We start from the raw sequence: 17,406 nt of genomic DNA on the forward strand, positions 1-17,406 counted from the left end.
TCTTAGCAGCTTAGCTGTAGCCAAAGCCATGGATAAAGACACAGGGAAAGTAGTGAAAAAAAAAAAAAAAAAAAGGAGAGGGTGTAGCTTAGGGTTGGAGGAGCAGGGCCAGCAGAAGATAGTATGAGAACAATCAGGAGAGTGTAGCACCACGGTCCAAGGAAGTTTCAAAGAGAGTGGGCAATGTCAGATACTCCACTGGATTGTGCAGCCAATCATACAGTAGTAGCTCTAGTTCTAGCTAAAACAGGTACATTCACCATGAGGCTTGCTAAGGTGGAACTTTGGCCTGCCCATCCTAGGGGCCCAGGGTATCACACAGCCACTGAGGCCACTTGGGGTTACTGGAGGTTATCAGGGATCTGACCTCCTGAGTGAAGGGACCTGATCAGCCCCTAAGGCAGAGCCTCCCAGAAATTCTGGCATCTTTATTCTCTGCCCTTCAGCTTGAGAAAGTGGTTTGATGCCTACCAGACTAGACATGAGTTTTTACTTCTCTGAATCCGGACACCTAACAGATATTTGGGGAGGTGATGTGCAGTTACTAATATTTACTGCAAGAGCACGTGTGGAGAAGACTCCCGAGAAAGATAGTGCTCACGGGGGGCTGGCTGACCCTGACCCGCTGGGGGGGGGGGGCGCAGCCCTCCTCTCAGAGCCGGCCCGCGTCTCTATGATGCAATATGCCGCGTTTTCCCCAGCCTGACGTGTGCTGCGCTTGGGCGGTGGACACTTCCTCAACGGCCCGATGCCATCCCCGGCCGCGGCCCGGGTCTCGGTGAGCATGCCCACCGCGGCCAGCCCAGCGCCGGAAGTCACCGTAGCCCGCGTCTCCGCCTCTACTCCGACCTGGTCCAGCCGCCGCAACCCCGCCGAAATCCCGGACGCCAGGTGGAGCCCGAAGGCGGACAAGGCCGCGGGCCCCCGCAAAGGAGCGACCGCCGAAAGGGCCGCGGGGCCGCGCGAAGGCGCCACTGCTGCCAAGCCAGCGGCAGCCACCACAACCATGCGCCCGACTCCGGCCCCTAGCTCCGTCAGTACCGGCCCTGGCATGAGCCCCCAGACGGCTGCAGTGAAGGATCCACCCGCGGACCCGACAGATAGCTGAACCCACAAACACCCATCCACACGCGGTTCCCGAGAACGCGGACAGCGGCCGGCACAAATTGCAATGAAGGAAGTCACCCGCTGCGCTGCTCTAATCTGTCCGCTCGCGAGGGAGGGGGGTGGTGAAGCCGGCGGGAAGGGACAGCTCGCAGACTGGGTCCAGGCCCGGCAGGCACAACCCGGGAACCAGCTCACCCCACGGAGAAGCCTTGTTGCCATGTGCTAACAAAGGACTACATTTCCCGGGATCCAACACGAGGCTCCCAGCATCCCTGCAGCCAATGACTGCGAGCGGCGTGGTGAGCTCGTGCGGAGGGGTTCCGGCAGGGTCGCCAGGATCCTCGCGGAGTGTCAACACCACAGGGTGGGAATCGGAGTAGCCGGCTGGCCGGACGAATGGACGCTTTCTCTCTGCAGACATGCTCTTCCTGCGAGCACAGTCTGGGATCCGAGGCGGCAGTTAGGTCCAAATGTAACTAGATGCTGGGTGGGAAGGGTGAAGTCTCTATGGAGGCCCTTGGGGGTTCACGTGCCAGCCAGGGCAGCGATGGGAGAAGTGTAGCAGCTAAAACCTGGGACCACATTTAGGGCAGGAAGCCTGGCTACTCGGAGTGTAGGCTGAGGGTTGGACGTTTATTCATAACAATTAACAGCCTGTACAAGACATCTCTAGAGCAGGGCCTGCGGGTCTGAATGGACCCTTGCACCGGTCAGCAGCTCCACCTTCCAGGCCCCTGCCTGCCGCCTTCACATCCCATGGGCATTTGCTTGGGCAGGCAGCACAGGGAGCATCATGGGGACAGGCTCAGTCACAGGGTGTTAGATGAAGCTCCTCTACCTGGAATGATTGGAAGTTGGCCCAGCCACTAGTCTGTCCCTTCCCCTCCTGGGAAATTCCGCCTCCACTGCAGTTAAGGCCATCAAGATGAAAGCAGGGTCAGGCTGGGGACCCAGTGGAGTCTTGGAAAGCATGGGATGGGGGCAGGTAAGTGGGTTTGGAAAAGAAACCGAGATGGTGTGGGGGAGGCTGATTAGAATAGAAACTGATGATCTTGGTTCAGCACTCCTGAGATGAGGGCAAGGTGACCGCAGCAGCCAAAATTCCCCCAAAAAAGAGGACAGTGCCCCCCACCCAGGGGGTACCTCCTTAGGCCCTTAGCATAAGAACCAGACCAAAAAGCCCAGGGGACTCCACAGGAGAGAAGGCCCACCCAAGCGTGGAAAGTCTCCCTGGGCCCTAGAGTTTAGGGGCTGGGGAAAGTGGCCCACCCTTGGTCCTCACTTGTGGGTAAGCAGGTAGTGAATGAACATTCTCTTGGGTAGGAGGTCACAGCCTGGGGGATCGCACCCTTTGGACTAGGATGCGCCCGTGCAGACAGCGGACGAGGAGTCAGCCTGTGGAGAAGGGCTAGGGCCAGCTTCCAGGAAGCTCAGGTGAGTGCTCCAGGCTCCGCAAGCTGCTCACAGCAGACCCTCCTGCAGGGCAGCTGCGCCCCAGGCTACATCTCTGACTGTGGGGGAGAAGACAGAACGAAACGTGACAGATCTTACTCCCACCAGCATGCACTGGGACCCCCAAACCAATGAGGTGGAGAGGGGCTGGGCCCACAGGGTCTGGAATGGAGCGTAGGGGCCACTGAACGTGGGGTAGGGAGGGACTGGAGGCACAGCCCCCGGGTCCGTGGGTGTTCCGAAGTCCCCTGAGTTGCGGGTTCAGCTGATGTAGACGCGGTGGAAGTCATGGGCACCGAAGGCTGCGTTGCACTTGGGGCACTTCCTCTGGCGGGCCTCATAGCGGCCCCGCACACACTCGAAGCAGAAGACGTGGAAGCACTTGGTAAGGACCGCGTCCTTCTTGCGGGTGTTACAACAGGGGCAGGTCAGCCGCGCCTAGGCCGGGCAAAGGCAGCAGCTCGGGCCCAGTCCTGATGGCACCCAGACCCCGAGCTGAGGGCAGGAGGTGGTCCAGGCCACACCCACCACATACAGATTCCGTCTAACTCTCCCCAGAACCAAGAGGTGGGGCAGAGCGCTCTCTGGATAAGGACTGAGCAAGCTCTCAAAACTTGACAAAAGCAGAGTCTGGATTCTACCCTGCTCACTGGTACCCATGAACAACATGTCCCCTCCCAAGGCTGACAATCTACAGGCTCAGCCTGGGCTCCTCTGCCCTGGGGCTGGACCTCTCACTCCTGTGGCCTTCTCTGGCAAAACCCCAGTCTTAGCTGAAGCTTTCTGTCTACCTTCTCCTCATCTGTACCTGCTAAGTCACAGCTGAGCAGAGCAGTGCCACTAGAAATCTGCTGTCTCTACCCTTAACTGAGCGCACGCCTGGTGCCATCCAGAGATCTGGCTGGGTCCCCGGACTCACTCTTCTCTACGAAGGTTTTACAAATCTCCTCTCCTATCCTGAAACCTCCCACCGACCACCAGATCTCACCTCTAAGTCCAGGAATTCCGTCAACTCAGCATTCCCCAACATTCTTCCTCCGCTCACCCTGCTTGAAATCCCAGCCCAGCCTACTGCCCCAGCATCACATCTTCCCTAGCTCTCAAACCACACCCATGCAAGCCCTCTCATCTGGAGAAACCTTCCTCTCCCTCCCCATGGCTGTCCCCCAGCTGCCTCTGCTTCTTCAGGGCCAAACCAGAGGCTTCTCTTCCTCTATCACTGAAGCTTTGAAGCTCCTAAGGGCAAAGAATGGCCTGTCTCTTAGCCTGCCACAGACCCTTCCTGGGGGACCACAGTTGATGGAGTTCCCACCGCTGCCTCTACTCACGATCCCCCAAGCCCCTGTCGTCCAGACAGTCCTTCTGCTTCAAGTGCCTTCCCAGGCAGCTTCCGACAGGCACCTCATTTTCAACATCCTGGAGACACACTGTCCACCAAAACCTGCTTCTCCACAGTCTTCCTAATCCCATCATGTGCCACTTGTCACCCACCTCGTTTCTCAAATCAGGAATGCAAGCACTCTCAGTATCTCCCCCTTCCTCACTCCGTGCATCAATCCATCGCGGAGTCCAAGCCCTTCTGCCTCCTGATCTCCTCTACTTGTCTCTAACACCCGGGCTAGCTCCCTGTCCATTTTTTGCCTCAGTGACTCCAACAGCTTAACAGACTTCTCTGCCTCTAGTCTTCACCTTCTCTCTGCTGAATCTAACAGCACATCAGACCACATCACTCTCTGGCTTAAAACCCTTTGATGTCTCCATGTGGCCTATAGGATAAGCCAAGCATCTCAGCCTGACTCACCACACCCTCCAGGATCTGACACCTCAGGTTTTCCTTGGATGACATTCATTCCAGGAAGCCTACTAACCCCCGGACCTGCCATGCGCCCTGGCCTCTGCCATCACAGTGCTCATCACTCAGAATACTCGGCCGCCGCCTCTTGGTCAGTTTCAAGAGGTCTGGCACTAAGGCTAGCTCCCAGCCCTCCCACGCCTAGCCGTGCACCGTGCCTGGCACAAGCACACACAGTACCTGGTCAGTTGTTCGAGTCTCCACAACCAAGGTGCTGCCCACTTTTTGCTACTTATTTCTGGGGCCCCCAGACTATCCACTACAGCGCTCACCAACTTCCCATCTACGATTTCCTGGGTTGATGGGGCATAACTCAGCCCCATAGCCGTACCTTGTACTCCTTGATTTCCTCCTGGAGGATTTCATCCGCGTCCGCATACACCTCCACCTTCCGCTGCTTCTCCAGCTTGCGCCGAAGCCGTGAGATGTCCTCCTGGAGCAGGAGGAGGACTAGCTTAAGTGCAAGGGTTCTCCTCTTGAACCACCCAGCCCCAGGCCATATCAGTGACCCTGAGCCACACTGCCCCTGCCCCATGCACACACCTGAGCCCTCTTGAGATTGAAGCTCTCCTTCTCACGAGCAGCCCGGCTCTCCGCCAGGCAAGGCTGGATTTCTCGCAGCCGTGTCTGCACGTGTTCCAGCTGCACCTTCAAATCCTCGGCCAGCTGGGCTGCTTCCACAGCCTGAGAGAGGTGGAATGGGGGGGGGGGGGGGGGGCACCGATCACCTGAGCCTGGGGAGTCAGGTGTGTGGAGCCATGCTCCAGATGCCTGTGTCCAATGTTCCAGTGACTCTTGCTTTTGGGATCAAGTCCAGTATCTTCACTAGAATTAGTCCTGCCTCCTGACCTCCCCACTTTCACCTCCTCCTGTTCTCCACAGCTCCTGACACACTCACTTCCACACCTGCATAATACGCACGCCCATCCTTCAACCTCCATGGGGCTCTTCTCTCTGCTCCCCTCAACTCTCACAGCACACATCCTTCTTCCAAGTGGCCCCCTCAAGCCCCAGCTTACATTCAGCTCCCGAGTCAGGCGCCCCTATTTTTCTTTCACAGCACCTTAGTTTCCTTCACAAGACTTACTGGGATCAGCGATAGCCTATTTTACCTGTGGGATTATTGGCTGGTTATCTGCCCCTCAAGACCGGAGGTTCCCACCTCTGGTAGGGCCCTCTGGTTCCAGGTTCTCCCCAGCACTCAGTGCCGTGGGCTCATAGCAAGGGCGTGAGTACGACTGCTTTAATGAATGAATGAAATGGGGAAGAAAAAGCCCAGTGAGGGAAAGAAAATGAAAACCAGTATTGACCTTAAGCCTCTGCCATGACCTAGATGCTCCTGAGGTTTCATACAACTCTGTGACAAGGACCAGCATGCCTACTTTACAGCTAACCAACGCAGTGCTCAAACGTGGGTTATGGAGCCAAGGAGATCCAGGGCCCAATTCCAGGTCCACTCTTTCTTGAGCAAGTCAGCTGCCCGCCCTAAGCCTCAGTTTCCTCGCTGAGAAAAGCAAATAATAACAAACACCATCTCACGACTGTTATGAGACCAAAGCGCAACTGGGCAGAGATAAGGCTCAGCACAGGGATGGGAACACCGTAAGCAGTCAAGACGTGAGCTGGGCTGGGAGCGGACGCACAGCAAGGCTTCAGCTGTGAGCCACCATCTTAGGCTGCTTTCTCCCCTCGGGCCTAGCCTCACCTTCCTCTTGTTGAGCTCCAGGGCCTGGCTGCGCAGCGTCAGCTCCTTCTCCACGCCCCCAAGGCTGCCCTGCAAGGCCCGCTCTTTCTCCTCCAGCTTCTGCACGGTCAGCAGCTGGGCATCCACCTGAGGTCAGGGGTGCTGGCTCAGTGCTGGGGAGCCGCTGGCCCTTCGGCTCCAGCCTGCAAGCCCCAAGCAGCCTCACCTGGGACTTCAGCCCCAGAACTTGCTCGCCCAGCTCGTCCTTCTCCTCCCGCAGCAGCTTGTGAATCTGGTTGGCCTTGATCCGCTCCGACATCAGCTTGAAGTTGGCGTCATCCTTCTCTCGAAGCTGCTGCAGCAGCCGCCCATTCTGCTCCTGCATGTCTTCAAAAGCCTGGCCGGTCACATCCATCTCGGACAGCAGAGCCTCCTCTTCCTGCGGCCAACGGGCAAAGATGACACCGAACACGGGCGATGATCGCAAGGAAACCATGGCAGAACGGGGCTGAACAGCGTGGGCCCGGACCATCTGCTGGAAGCACTCAACAAGGAGTTAAGGGAATCCCAACATTCAGAAGCAAGGGGACCACAAGGGGCTCTCACCTGCTTGGTAGCACCCAGCTTGCGCTGCAGGTGCTCGATCTGCTCCTCCGCCTGCCGAATGCGCCGCAGGGCGTCCTCATCCGCGATTTTTTTGCTCTCCCGCCTGTCCCTCTCCTCCAGTTCCCGAATACGGTTCCGCAGTTCATCAACCTATAGCCACCAGAGTGAGCGCTGGCCATAGCCTGCTGCTGACCTAGGGCTCTGCTCTGGTCAGAACTCCCCAGGGCAGCCTCTATGCAGGCCCCGCAAGCCCTACCTGTCCTCACCTCAGCCTTGGCCTTGCGTTCAGCTGCCATGAGCTGCACCTTATCCCGCTGTTCCTTGGGTGCTGACTTGTACATGTCCAGCAGCAGCTTCATTTCCTTCTGGCTTTCTTGGGCCTTCCTGGGGAGCCACAGGAGGAAGGCTTGGTGACTGGGGCTGGAGGCCACTTTGATAGGGGTGGGAGGGAAACAAGAATAGGGGCTCACTTGAGCTCTGCTCGGAGACCTTTGAGGAGCTCTGACTCCTTCCTCTTGGCCTCTTCCACCTTGGCCTTCTCCCGATCAGCCCTTGAGAGAGCCGAGGCTACAGATGGGGGTCCCAGGCCAGGCCCTTCCCGCTCCCGAAGCTCCCGCTTGGGCCTGGGCTCAGGTTCTCGGCCCCGAGAGGAGGAGCCCTGGGACCCAGGAGTTAGGGCCTGGGCATCCTCCTCAGAGGGGACCAGCTCCTCCTTCTTCACTGAGGAGGCAGTGGTGGTGGCACCAGGCACTGAAGCCATCTCCTTTCTGCCGTCGGGGGCAGTGACAGGGCCTGGCCCACCCTCTTCTTTCCCTGGGGCTGGGGCACTGAGGCTAGAGTCCTCTGGGTGGCCCAGGCTAGGGATGGAGTGGGTTGAGCCGCTGGCCTGGGCCCGGAGCTGCAAAGACAGAGAACAGGGCTGAGGTGAGACAGTGCTCACCCGGGTCCAGCCAAGGGTTTTCCCAGGCAGCCCCCTCTCACCTTGCCAATCTCCGCCTGCACTTCCCGCAGCTTCCGCTTGTACCGCTGGGCATCCCCCTTCAGCTGGTGGTTGTGGTTTTGGAGGCTGCTGATCAGGTGGCGCATCTCCCGGTTGATGGGCCCTAGGAGAGGGTTGGGAAGGAAGTAGTTCGACTGGCCTCTGCACAAAGGGCCCAAGCCCTCAGTGGGGAAGAAGAGGAGCCGCAGGCATCACTCCCATTGCGGACGACACGGAAACTGAGGCCTTATACATAGAGCATGATCACCTCAAAGTGATAACCCAGCCTCAAAGGAAACTCACCCGAAACTAACATGAGACTGCCTACTTGGGTTATTTCTGTTAATGTAGATTTTTTTTAGTATTTCCAAATTTCCTTTAAAGGAACATACGACTAATATTCACCAAAGTAAATTAGTCCACTTTCTTTGTATTTTTAAACAAATGTCACCTTGTGAGTTTCACTTCTCTAGCCTCCAGATCCAAGACCACAACCCCTTTCTCCCCACAATTTCTTTCTTCCCTGCTTTCTTTTTCTGGACATATTTGCCACTATCTAAGATCTGGTTAGGCAGGTCTATTTTTTACTTTGTTGTCTTCCTTCACTACAATACTATTCCACAGTACCAGGGATCGTCTGTGTTTTGTTCATGGACATAATCCCAAAGCATGGAAAAGAGCCCGGCTCATAGCTCGTGTTCAGAAATCTTCATAAAATGAACGAATACCTCTGAGAGAGAGAGACACCGTAAGGCCAGAGAACCACAGGCGGGGCCAAGAGCTCATGTTCTGGCTGTGCCTGCTCTGTCAGCCACCTCACCTGGTTGTGACCCTCACCGTGCCTTTGAGTCAGGTGGCAGGAGCCCCGTTTTGGCCAGGGAGAGGAGGCTCTGCGAAAGGAAGGGGTTTAACCCCCTTGCATCTGGATAAGCGGCAACCCCACACCAGGGACGAGCAATCCCAGATAAGGTCCCCCCGCCACCCTGTTCTCACCACATACCCGCCTGCTCGTTGGCCGCCAGGTTCTGTTCGAACTCGATGCGCAGCATCTCATACTCCTTGCGTACCTGGGCCAGCGTGTCCTCCAGCTGGATGACCTCCGTGCGCAGCTTCTTCTGCAGCCCCAGCTCATCGCTCTGTAGGTTGAAGCGTTAAGGACCCACACGACCCTTCGCCCCCTAGCAAACTCCTCTCCTCACATCCCCCCCCACCCCTCACCTCAGGCCTCTGTGGCTTGGGGCGAACTTATTCCCAAGGGACCCCTGGCAGCACACAGTGGCTGCAAAGGCCAGCGACACCTTGACCCTGAGGTCTGCTCCAAGGCCCTACCTCCATGTGCTCAATATGTCTCAGGTGGGAATTCTTGGTAGCCAGCAGCAGCCCCCGGGCCTCATCAAGCTGCGTCTTCACTTGCAGAGACTCGTTGTAGAGCAGCGAGAACTGGGCCTGCAGCATTCGGTACTCCCCCGTTTCCCGCACCACCTCCTCGGGAAGGCTCCGCAGGGCCACCTAGGGCCAGGGTGCCCGCGAGCGATCAGCAACAGGATTCTGGACCTGGCCACTACCTTGTAGGTTTAGGCCTCCCAGTCCCAAACAGAGCCCACCTTGAGGCGCTCGTTGGTCCGCACTGCCCCCTGAAGTTCGGCCTGCAGCTTCTCCAGCTCTGCCATCCGGCTATTGGCCAATTCCTGGTTCTCCTCCAACTCTGCATTCAGCATCTCAAACTGTGGAATGGGAGAAGCTGTGGGAGGCAGGGCCGGGCCAGGATGCATGCTTCCCTCACATCCCCACCCAAGGTGGGCAGTAATGGATTCTGAAGCCCCAGGGAGAAGCCAAACCCAAGCATTTTCCTAAGGGCTTCCAGATAAGTGGGAGAAAACACTACATGATCAGTGCTGGGAACCAAGGCTCATAACTGACAAGGAATCAGAGAAACCTTCTTGAAAGACCTGAAAAGGAACCTGAATTAAGGCTTAACAGGAAACAATGATCCTCACAGGACCAAAAAATATGTTCAATGAACAAGTGAGACAGCCCTCTCAGTGAGACACCTCTTTCAGCCTGCCAGCTAAGAATGCCAGTCAACTCCAACATACTTCCATTTCCCTCTCCCCTTTTTCTGAAGATTTCTTTACTTTCATGTGTGAGAGAGACAGTGTGCACGTGCATGAGCAGGGTAGGGACAGAGCGAGAAGCAGACTCTCCGCTGAGCAGGGAGCCTGATATGGGACTCGATCCCAGGACCTGGTGATCATGACTCGAGCCGAAGGCACGCACTTAACCTAATAAGGCACCCAAGTGCCCTCGTTTGTCTCTTTCCTATGCTTTTCCTTTGGGGCACCTTTAACCACCTGATGAACTATCTTACTTCTTGTTTATTCCCCCAACTAGAACCCAAGTTCCATGAAAGCTTTGCTTTTTGTCTCTTTTGTCCTCGCATGTGCCTGCTTCTAAGCACCATGCCTAGGATTTAATGTTAACAATCACTTACTAAATACACAAATCAATGAATAAAACAGAGCAGCATGAATGACAGGGAAGGGACTCAGAGCATGCAGGTATCTGTCCTAAATTTGGAGGGGACTTTCATGGGTGGGGCAGAGAAAAGGTTGCGGGAGGGACTGGAAGAATGGTGCCTACTCACCTTCTGCATGCTGAGTGTGATCTGGCCCCCCTGGAAGCCGGAGCTGCTCCCAGACACATAGTAGCCAGAGTTGAGCTGTGGAGAGACAGACCCATGGGGGTGGAGGAAAGAAGCAAGGGCTCCAAGTGCCTAGCCGTGGCTCCGTCTGACCCAGCACCCAAGCCCCACCTGCTCTAAGGCTTCCGCCAGGTGCTTATTGAGCTTCTGCTCACGCTTGCGCAGCTTCTCAATGTCCCACTGCAGGTCCTCCACTGTCGTCTCCATCTCCAGCACCTTGGTCTCTGCTGATGTCACTTTATCCTGGAGCTCAGAGTACTGGAGACAATAACAGGGTCAGATGCTTAGAGCAGGGAACTTGGGTCCCTGAGAGCCTTCGTATGCGTCTAATCCAAACCCTGCCCTGGTTTTAATCCCACCTCCAACGAGATGCGGTGGTGCTTCTCTTGTAGCTGGGTGGCCAAGTCCTGCAGCCGCCGGTTCTCACGACCCAGCTCCCGGGTGCGTGCCCGAGCCACCTCACCGGGGGGCTCACTGTCCCCTGAGAAGGCAGGGCTCAGGTAAGAGCCAAATCCAGGGCCATGGGGCAAAGTACTAACTCATTCTGGAGTCTGCTATGTGCCCAGTGTGATCCACCAGCTGTCTTGCCAATTTCTCATGACAAAGCCCGGAGTCTTTTATCTCCACTGCACAAAGGAGGAAACCAGCTCAGAGAGGAGAACCATCTGCCCAGAATGACAGGACTAGGGCTGGGAGAGCCTGTCAGCCTGCAAAGCCTGGACACTTGCTACTACGCCTTGTGGGTCAGCAACTGCAACTAAAATCTGTGCAAAGCGTTCCAAAGAGGTCTCCAGCTGGAAGGCAGTGGCCCCAGAAGCAACAACTCCTCCCCCCTGGCTCTCTAGAGCTCAACCCCATGAACCAAAGGCAGAGCCCCATCTACTAACTACCACTTTCCCAAGAACGCGGCTAATTTATTCCCTAGAGAATTTGGCTGCCCCTGGACTCGGGCATTGAGGGGACACAACCAGGACAGAAACGGGGACAGATACCTCTGCGGTGGGACACAGAGAACTAACCTCGGCTGTATACTCGCTGACAGAGTTCCTCCACCCGGCGCTGCAGGCGGTCTGAGGCCTCTACGACGCGGGACACGGCTGCCTTGGAGAACTCCATCCGGCCCTGCAGCTGCAACTCCACCTCCTCACTACTGCTGGCGCCCAACGCTACCACAAAAGCCAAAGCTGGCTCACTGAGCGGGGGCCGCAGCTGCACGGGCAGGGGCTCTGTGGGGGGGGGTGGACAGACCCTCATGAGGATCTCATGAGGTTAAGAGCAGCAGTTACCGCCACTCCATACCAAGTTCCAGACTGAGCCCTCTGACACCCTGTGGCTCACTGATTCAACACACGCCGTGCCCGTTAATACACTGGTGTCCCCATCATCAAAGTGAAACTACAGAGGCTCAGGAAACTAAAGTAATTTCAAGGTCACGGAGCTTCCAAATCATTCCTCAGGGAAGCCGCCTCTGCCTTCGCAATCTCAACGAGACCCACACACAAGTGCACATACACTAATTCCCTTTCATGGGCTCCTATTCTTTTTACTTGTGGTTTACAATCACTTCCTCCCCGATGGCAAAGGCAATATTTCTTTTTTGGCTTATCTTTGTCTCATCTAAGGCTGTTACAGTATGAATTCACAATTATCACTCGGTATTAATATTTTCTGAATTAAATGAGTGTCAAACCTGACATGCACTATGAACCAAGTCACTCAGATTCCAAAGCCTGGGGCCTGAGTCCTTAACCACTACTTTTTGCTATTCAAACATGAAGTCAAAGTGTGTATCTGTGTGAAGGGTGGTGGGGAACTCAGGAGACTAATATAAAAGTTCCCTCTTCACCAGGACCATTCCCAGGACTTAATTAAGCTCCCCAGATCCTAGGGCTCTGGCCCTACCCCTCAGGTCCGATGTCCCTGGCTCTGTGAGAGGGGTCTCATCACGTGTCGGCCCCTCCTGGGTTCCAGGCGACTCTGTCCCTCCAGACAGCTCCCCCTGGCTCTCATGGTGTCGGAGAAGGGCTTCCACAGTTTCATCCAGCTGAAGGGAGAAAGCACCAAAAATGTTATGAATCCCTCAGGTGCTTCCCAGCATGATACTCCTTTCCCAGCAGAGTAGTCTGAGGACTGGCAGCTGGATCAAGGCCAGGTCTTGGAAAGCAGAGGGGCATCCACCTGGGCCCAGTAGCGATTGACAATGAGGAGTGTGGCATCATCTGTGGCCTGCCGCTTCTCCAGCTTCTCAATTCGTTCTCGGAGTTCATCTTCACAAGCTTGTCGCTGTTCCAACCGCTCTGCTAGTTTCTTGTTCTTGAACTGCAGAACCTTCAGGTCCATCTCCTCCTACCAAAGGAAAACAAAAGGGATGAGGAGAGGGTCAAGCAGGGCCCAAGAAACCAATCACAGAGAGAGACAAAAGAGAGCAACTGGAACGGAGAAGACAGTTATCCCCACACTAACCACTAGCAGGATTTAAAGACATTTAGGCACCCACAGAGAGAGCATCTTAATTGTGCGGAGGGTCAAGTTCTGCTTTTCTGCCTCTAATTCTCAGGTCTTTGACAAGTCACACGCCTTCTGGGAACCTGTTTTCCTATCTGTAAAAAGAAGGCAGACGTCATGTCCTCGGTTTCTTTCAACAGAGTGTTCTGTAAAGTGGATCCCGCTAAGCTTGGGGGAACAGGCAGTAAAGGCTCTGGATGATTCCGGCGAAGAGATGGGAGTCTGGCAAGTTGTGAGTACTGGGGTAGAGGCCCACGAACCGTGGAAGAGATGCCCCCAAGACGAATGGGCTCTATAAGCGTGGTGGTGGTCTTCTCCTCGCGGCTCAGCTTCTTCTCTGGGGGCCCCGAGCCGCCGTCGCCGGCGGCGCGTTTGTTGCCGGGTCCAGACATGGCCGCGGCTGCGAGGAGCGGCGCAGGGTCTCCCGAGGGACGTCAGGAGGGCGTAGGCGGCACTTCCGTCACCTGTAGAAGACAGAGTGCAGAGGTGGAGAGGCGGCCAGTGCTCCGCAGCCCCAAGCCTTCCCCGCACACACCTGCTGGATCCCGCCCCCACCTGCCCGGGACCCTCACCCGCGGCGGACTCAGCCTAGCGCCATCTTGGACTTCACCGGACGTCACCGGCCTCCTCAGCCCACAGCGCAAGCGCCGCAGGCAATGCCGGATGTGGCGAAACTTCATTTCCTGTTTCTATTGGTCGCGCTTTGTCCCGCCTCTCGGGTCCGGTTTGGTCTCTTCCTGAACAACTCCTCTTTCTACCGGTGATTGGCCAGCAGACAGTTCCCGTGGCAACTGACACCACACTCACATCCTCCAGCCCTAAGGGTATCGCCTACCTCCTGTTAGCCACTTTGAAGCGAGGGCACGGGGGCGGAGCTTGAAACTTATTGCGCATGCGCCTTCTCTTCTCACTGATTGGTGAGCGTCCTACACTCGCTTCCCCTCCACGAAATCCCTTAGCAACGGTCGCCGTTGAGACGGAGGGAGACGCTCCCTGCGGATTGGCCGCACCCGGCCTCTCTGCGGCGTAGATTGGCTGAGGCGTCGCTGGAGGGAGGACTTGACAATCACTGCCCGAGAACCGGCGTTCCCAGGACCTGGGCGGGACACAGCCTGTGGTGACCCGCGCCTAGGAAGAGCGACGGGATGATCCGCCAGAAGTCCAGCCAATTCACGGTCCTGAAGATACAGCCGGAGCGTGAACAGCCCTCAGAGCTGCAGCGGGAACCCCAGAAAGACCTCAGCTCAGTGGATGGGTCCGTCACGCGGATGGTAACAGGTGTGCGGACCGAGTCCAGAACCACGGCCTCGGTAGAAGCGGATGAGGATCCTGCAGCCAACTTGTTCCCGGTGAGGGCGGGACAGAGTGGTCCGCTCACGAATGCTTGTAAAAGGGCTCCCGGGCAGGGCGTCACCCGTCGTTATGTTTATAACGTTCCAGACGTTTTTTGGGTGCCTTGGTGAAGAGGCAGGGGTGCGTGACTCCGATTGTTTAATGTTCATGAATAGTACTTAGGGCCTACCGAAGCCTGGCCTGCCAGCGTTGCTCGTACACAATCCTTAAAATGAGAAGGCAAGTTAGCAGGTTCTTAGGCCCGCTGGAGATTCCAGATGGGTCAGGGACTGGGGCCAGGGACGGCAAAGCTCCGCCTGCCCAATCCGTTTTCTCTCCGCAGCCCCCGTTGCCCCAACCCCGGATCTGCATGTGGTGAGTGTGAAGAATCTTGGGGAAAAGCTACACTTTACGCTTGCATTATTCCTCCCCAACAGTCCTGTCAGACAGCTGGGGCATTCCCCGTTTGATAGATGAGGAAACTACAATTATCCAAGATGACTAGATCTCCAGCCTTCCTGCCTCCTCAGTCCAAAGAGGGAGGGTGGGAAGAAGACTACAGATGTAAATGCAATACCGACTGCTACGGAGCATTGTATAAACAGAGACACTGACGCCGTAGGGAGTGGCAGAGACAAGAACTCGTTACCTAATCCTCAGCTTTATAAATGAAGAGAATCCTAAGAGTTCCTTTACACCATATCCCTCATTTACAGATGGAGAAAGTTACAACCAGAGAGGAAGTGACTTGCCCATTGAGGGTAGTAGAAGGGCAAACCCTCAAGCTGAGGTCTCCTGGTTCCCAGTCCAATGCTCTAGCCATCGCAGCCCTGTCATGAGACTAATGCCTGATGGCCACCAACACCTATTCTCCTCTTGTCTTACGACAGGAAGTACCTGGATATCCATTCCATGCACAGGCTGGAGAAGACAGCCAACACTGAGGAGATGAGGGAGTATGGGGATGGGACAGGGAAGAGCAGAAGAGCTGGCTCCTGGGGAAGGCTAAGAGGGCTGTGCTGGGAAGGCATGGGTGCTCAGCTCCAGAATACATGGTGCACCAGTGTGGGGTGGTGAAGGGGCTGCTCAGTTCTTCCTTCCTGTCTCCCTCCCAAGGGTGCTAGCTGAGCTCTTGGGGCTAAGCTGTCCTGAGCAAAGCCTGAAGGAGGCCATCACCCTAGACCTCTTCTCCCACGCACTCATCTTCTGCCGTCAGCAGGGCTTCTCACTGGAACAGACATCGACAGCTTGTGCCCTGCTCCAAGATCTTCATAAGGCCTGTGTTGGTGAGAGGAGGCAGCTACCAAAGGGTTTGAGCCCAGGGGACAGTGGAGGCGGGGATGGCACAAGGGACCACGGGAAGCAGCAGTGGATTACCACCTGGAATCTTTGTTCTGTCATTACAAGCAGCATTATCACGCACAAGTTATTTCAGCTTTGAAACCATCCATTTCCTTATAGATAGCACCAACTTTATGAGACTGTTCTGAGGAATACTGTAGGTAGTATTACCTATAATTTGTGTATTATAGGTATACACAATATATTTGTATTGTGTATACACAAATATAGAGACAATGCTTAGTAAATAGCTCCTCCCTCACCTCCCACTTTATTCCGGGAACTGATATCCTGTGGGATGTTTAACAAGAGCTGAAATGCCATAGTTTTTGTTTTATTGTATGTTACTTAAGGGCAGGATTTCGTCTGTCTTGTTCAGTGCCTGGAACAGTGCATTGTGGGTGCTGTTGAGTGAGTTAATGAAACAAGGACTTAACCTTAGAGCTGTTCACTTCCAAAGCTCATGCTCAGTAAGGTAGCTGGTGAGTGAGTGAAATGAATGACTATCTGGGAGGGGACTCACTTGTTACATCTTGTTTTCTCTCCCAGCAACCCCCTTGGGTAACGTGGAGGAATGTTACCGCTACTTCATCAGTGTCCTTTTTTGCCATGGAGTCAGGGTCAGTTCCCCTGAAACGAGATCTTCGGTCTCCCACAGATAAGGTCTAGCCCAGTCTCCTGTCCTCTCGCACACTCATCACCCTCATCTTCCTCTGAAGGCTGCAGGGGGCTCTCCCTGCTCCTCCAGGGCTGGGCACCTGGAGAAAATGTCAGGGTTCCTGGAGGTGGTCAGTCCTCTCACTCCCAATCATCCCCACAGCGGCCCCCCTTCAGTATCAACCTCTTTAGGGAGGAACAGCTGCTGGCCCTGGCAGATTATGTGGTCAACACCTACTTTCGCCACTTTAAGCTCTACAAATATGTCTTCACGCCCCAGGTACGGAGGCCGCCCTTCGCCTCCCCCTTTCACTCAGTGCAGATGTCCTCCTCTCAGCCTCTCTCCTCCTCCTTCCCAGGTGCGACTGGATCTGTCTTTGACTTACATGGGGCTACAGCCCCCCCAAGCTCTTGCCAGAGGAGGAAACAGGTAAGGAAGAATGCTGGGGCTGGGGTTGGGGCTGGGGCTGGGGCTGAAGGCTCTTCCTGCTTCTGGCCTGCAGAGAAAGGCGGCGAGGAGGTGGAGCAGGGCATCAGCCCACAAGAGGAACCAGAAACAGGGGTCCAGCCAGAGCCGGAGCCAGAGCCAAGTGAGGATGGGTTAGGGTCCCCCGTGACTTTGGGCAGGTATAAAATGAAGGGTTTAGATCACATCAGGACTTCAGGTCTGTTTTAGGCACAGTGTCCTTTCTCCAAATGGTTCCTTATGCAGAAGTCCAAGGTGACAAACAGGTAATAAGAGTGCAGCTGCTGGGGTTGAGGCAGGAGCTATCTGCTGATCAGCAATCCAGAGGATCCAGGTGGCCAGCTCCCCCACCTCTCTCCGCGGAAGGGTTATAGCTGGCTTTCCCTCAAATAAAGCTACACTGCCACTGGTGCAGCGGCACAGCATCTCTGCTGACCTGCCCCTTCTTCCCTGTCCCGGCAGGCCAGGTCGCCAGCCTGCAAGCCTACATCAGGACCCAGATGAACAAGGAGCTGAGGCAGCTCCAACAGCTGATGGAGGAGCAGCTCCAGGCCAGCGAGGAACGGCTTAGCAGCAAGCTGACCACCCTAGAGCGGCCCTTCCAGCCACCTTCTGGCAAAGGCAAGAACAAGACCAAGTGACCCCCAGCATTTTCCCCAATAAAGGCCCAGGGCACGGCAGCCCCATCCCCGCCCTGCTCCCGAGCACCTTCTGGGCTCCCGTG

The 17,406-nt window shown here is 55.8% G+C and overlaps 2 protein-coding genes across 3 annotated transcripts; one reads left to right on the forward strand and one right to left on the reverse strand.

Annotated features, from left to right (window-relative positions):
* Positions 1–1,719: 1,719 nt before the first annotated feature.
* On the reverse strand, positions 1,720–13,560 carry RNF40 (ring finger protein 40). Of its 2 annotated transcripts, none has more exons than XM_032842548.1 (20): positions 13,459–13,560; positions 13,147–13,350; positions 12,560–12,727; positions 12,284–12,425; positions 11,401–11,607; positions 10,741–10,862; positions 10,493–10,639; positions 10,325–10,399; positions 9,285–9,404; positions 9,010–9,189; positions 8,681–8,816; positions 7,683–7,804; positions 7,172–7,599; positions 6,968–7,085; positions 6,702–6,851; positions 6,322–6,534; positions 6,117–6,242; positions 4,955–5,095; positions 4,743–4,844; positions 1,720–2,997 (listed from the first exon to the last, which is right to left on the reverse strand). In XM_032842548.1, the coding sequence occupies exons 2-20, from the start codon at positions 13,276–13,278 to the stop codon at positions 2,821–2,823; spliced, it is 3,006 nt and encodes a 1,001-aa protein (XP_032698439.1). In that variant the 5' UTR covers positions 13,279–13,350; positions 13,459–13,560; the 3' UTR covers positions 1,720–2,820. The 2 variants fall into 2 exon arrangements, with proteins under 2 accessions (XP_032698439.1, XP_032698440.1); XM_032842549.1 differs by lacking the exon at positions 13,459–13,560 and adding an exon at positions 13,442–13,456.
* A 449-nt stretch (positions 13,561–14,009) lies between these two features.
* CCDC189 (coiled-coil domain containing 189) lies at positions 14,010–17,355 on the forward strand. Its single transcript, XM_032842567.1, is given in 10 exon segments — positions 14,010–14,235; positions 14,562–14,593; positions 15,109–15,174; positions 15,335–15,504; positions 16,109–16,179; positions 16,380–16,496; positions 16,576–16,614; positions 16,616–16,646; positions 16,720–16,806; positions 17,145–17,355. Coding segments are annotated over 10 exon segments (996 nt in total). The 5' UTR covers positions 14,010–14,031; the 3' UTR covers positions 17,324–17,355.
* Positions 17,356–17,406: the final 51 nt, after the last annotated feature.

This window comes from Lontra canadensis, unplaced genomic scaffold (genome assembly GCF_010015895.1).
Source record: "Lontra canadensis isolate GAN:19392208 unplaced genomic scaffold, GSC_riverotter_1.0 scaffold132, whole genome shotgun sequence".
NCBI classification, from domain to species: domain Eukaryota; kingdom Metazoa; phylum Chordata; class Mammalia; order Carnivora; family Mustelidae; genus Lontra; species Lontra canadensis.

Coding starts and splice junctions, on each gene's coding strand:
- RNF40 (XM_032842548.1), bottom strand. CDS start 13,278: ATGTCTGGACCCGGCAACAAACGCGCCGCCGGCGACGGCGGCTCGGGG. Junction 10,640..10,740: donor ACCACCGCATCTCGTTGGAG/GTGGGATTAAAA, acceptor TATTGTCTCCAG/TACTCTGAGCTCCAGGATAA. Junction 7,600..7,682: donor TGCAGGCGGAGATTGGCAAG/GTGAGAGGGGGC, acceptor CTGTCTTTGCAG/CTCCGGGCCCAGGCCAGCGG.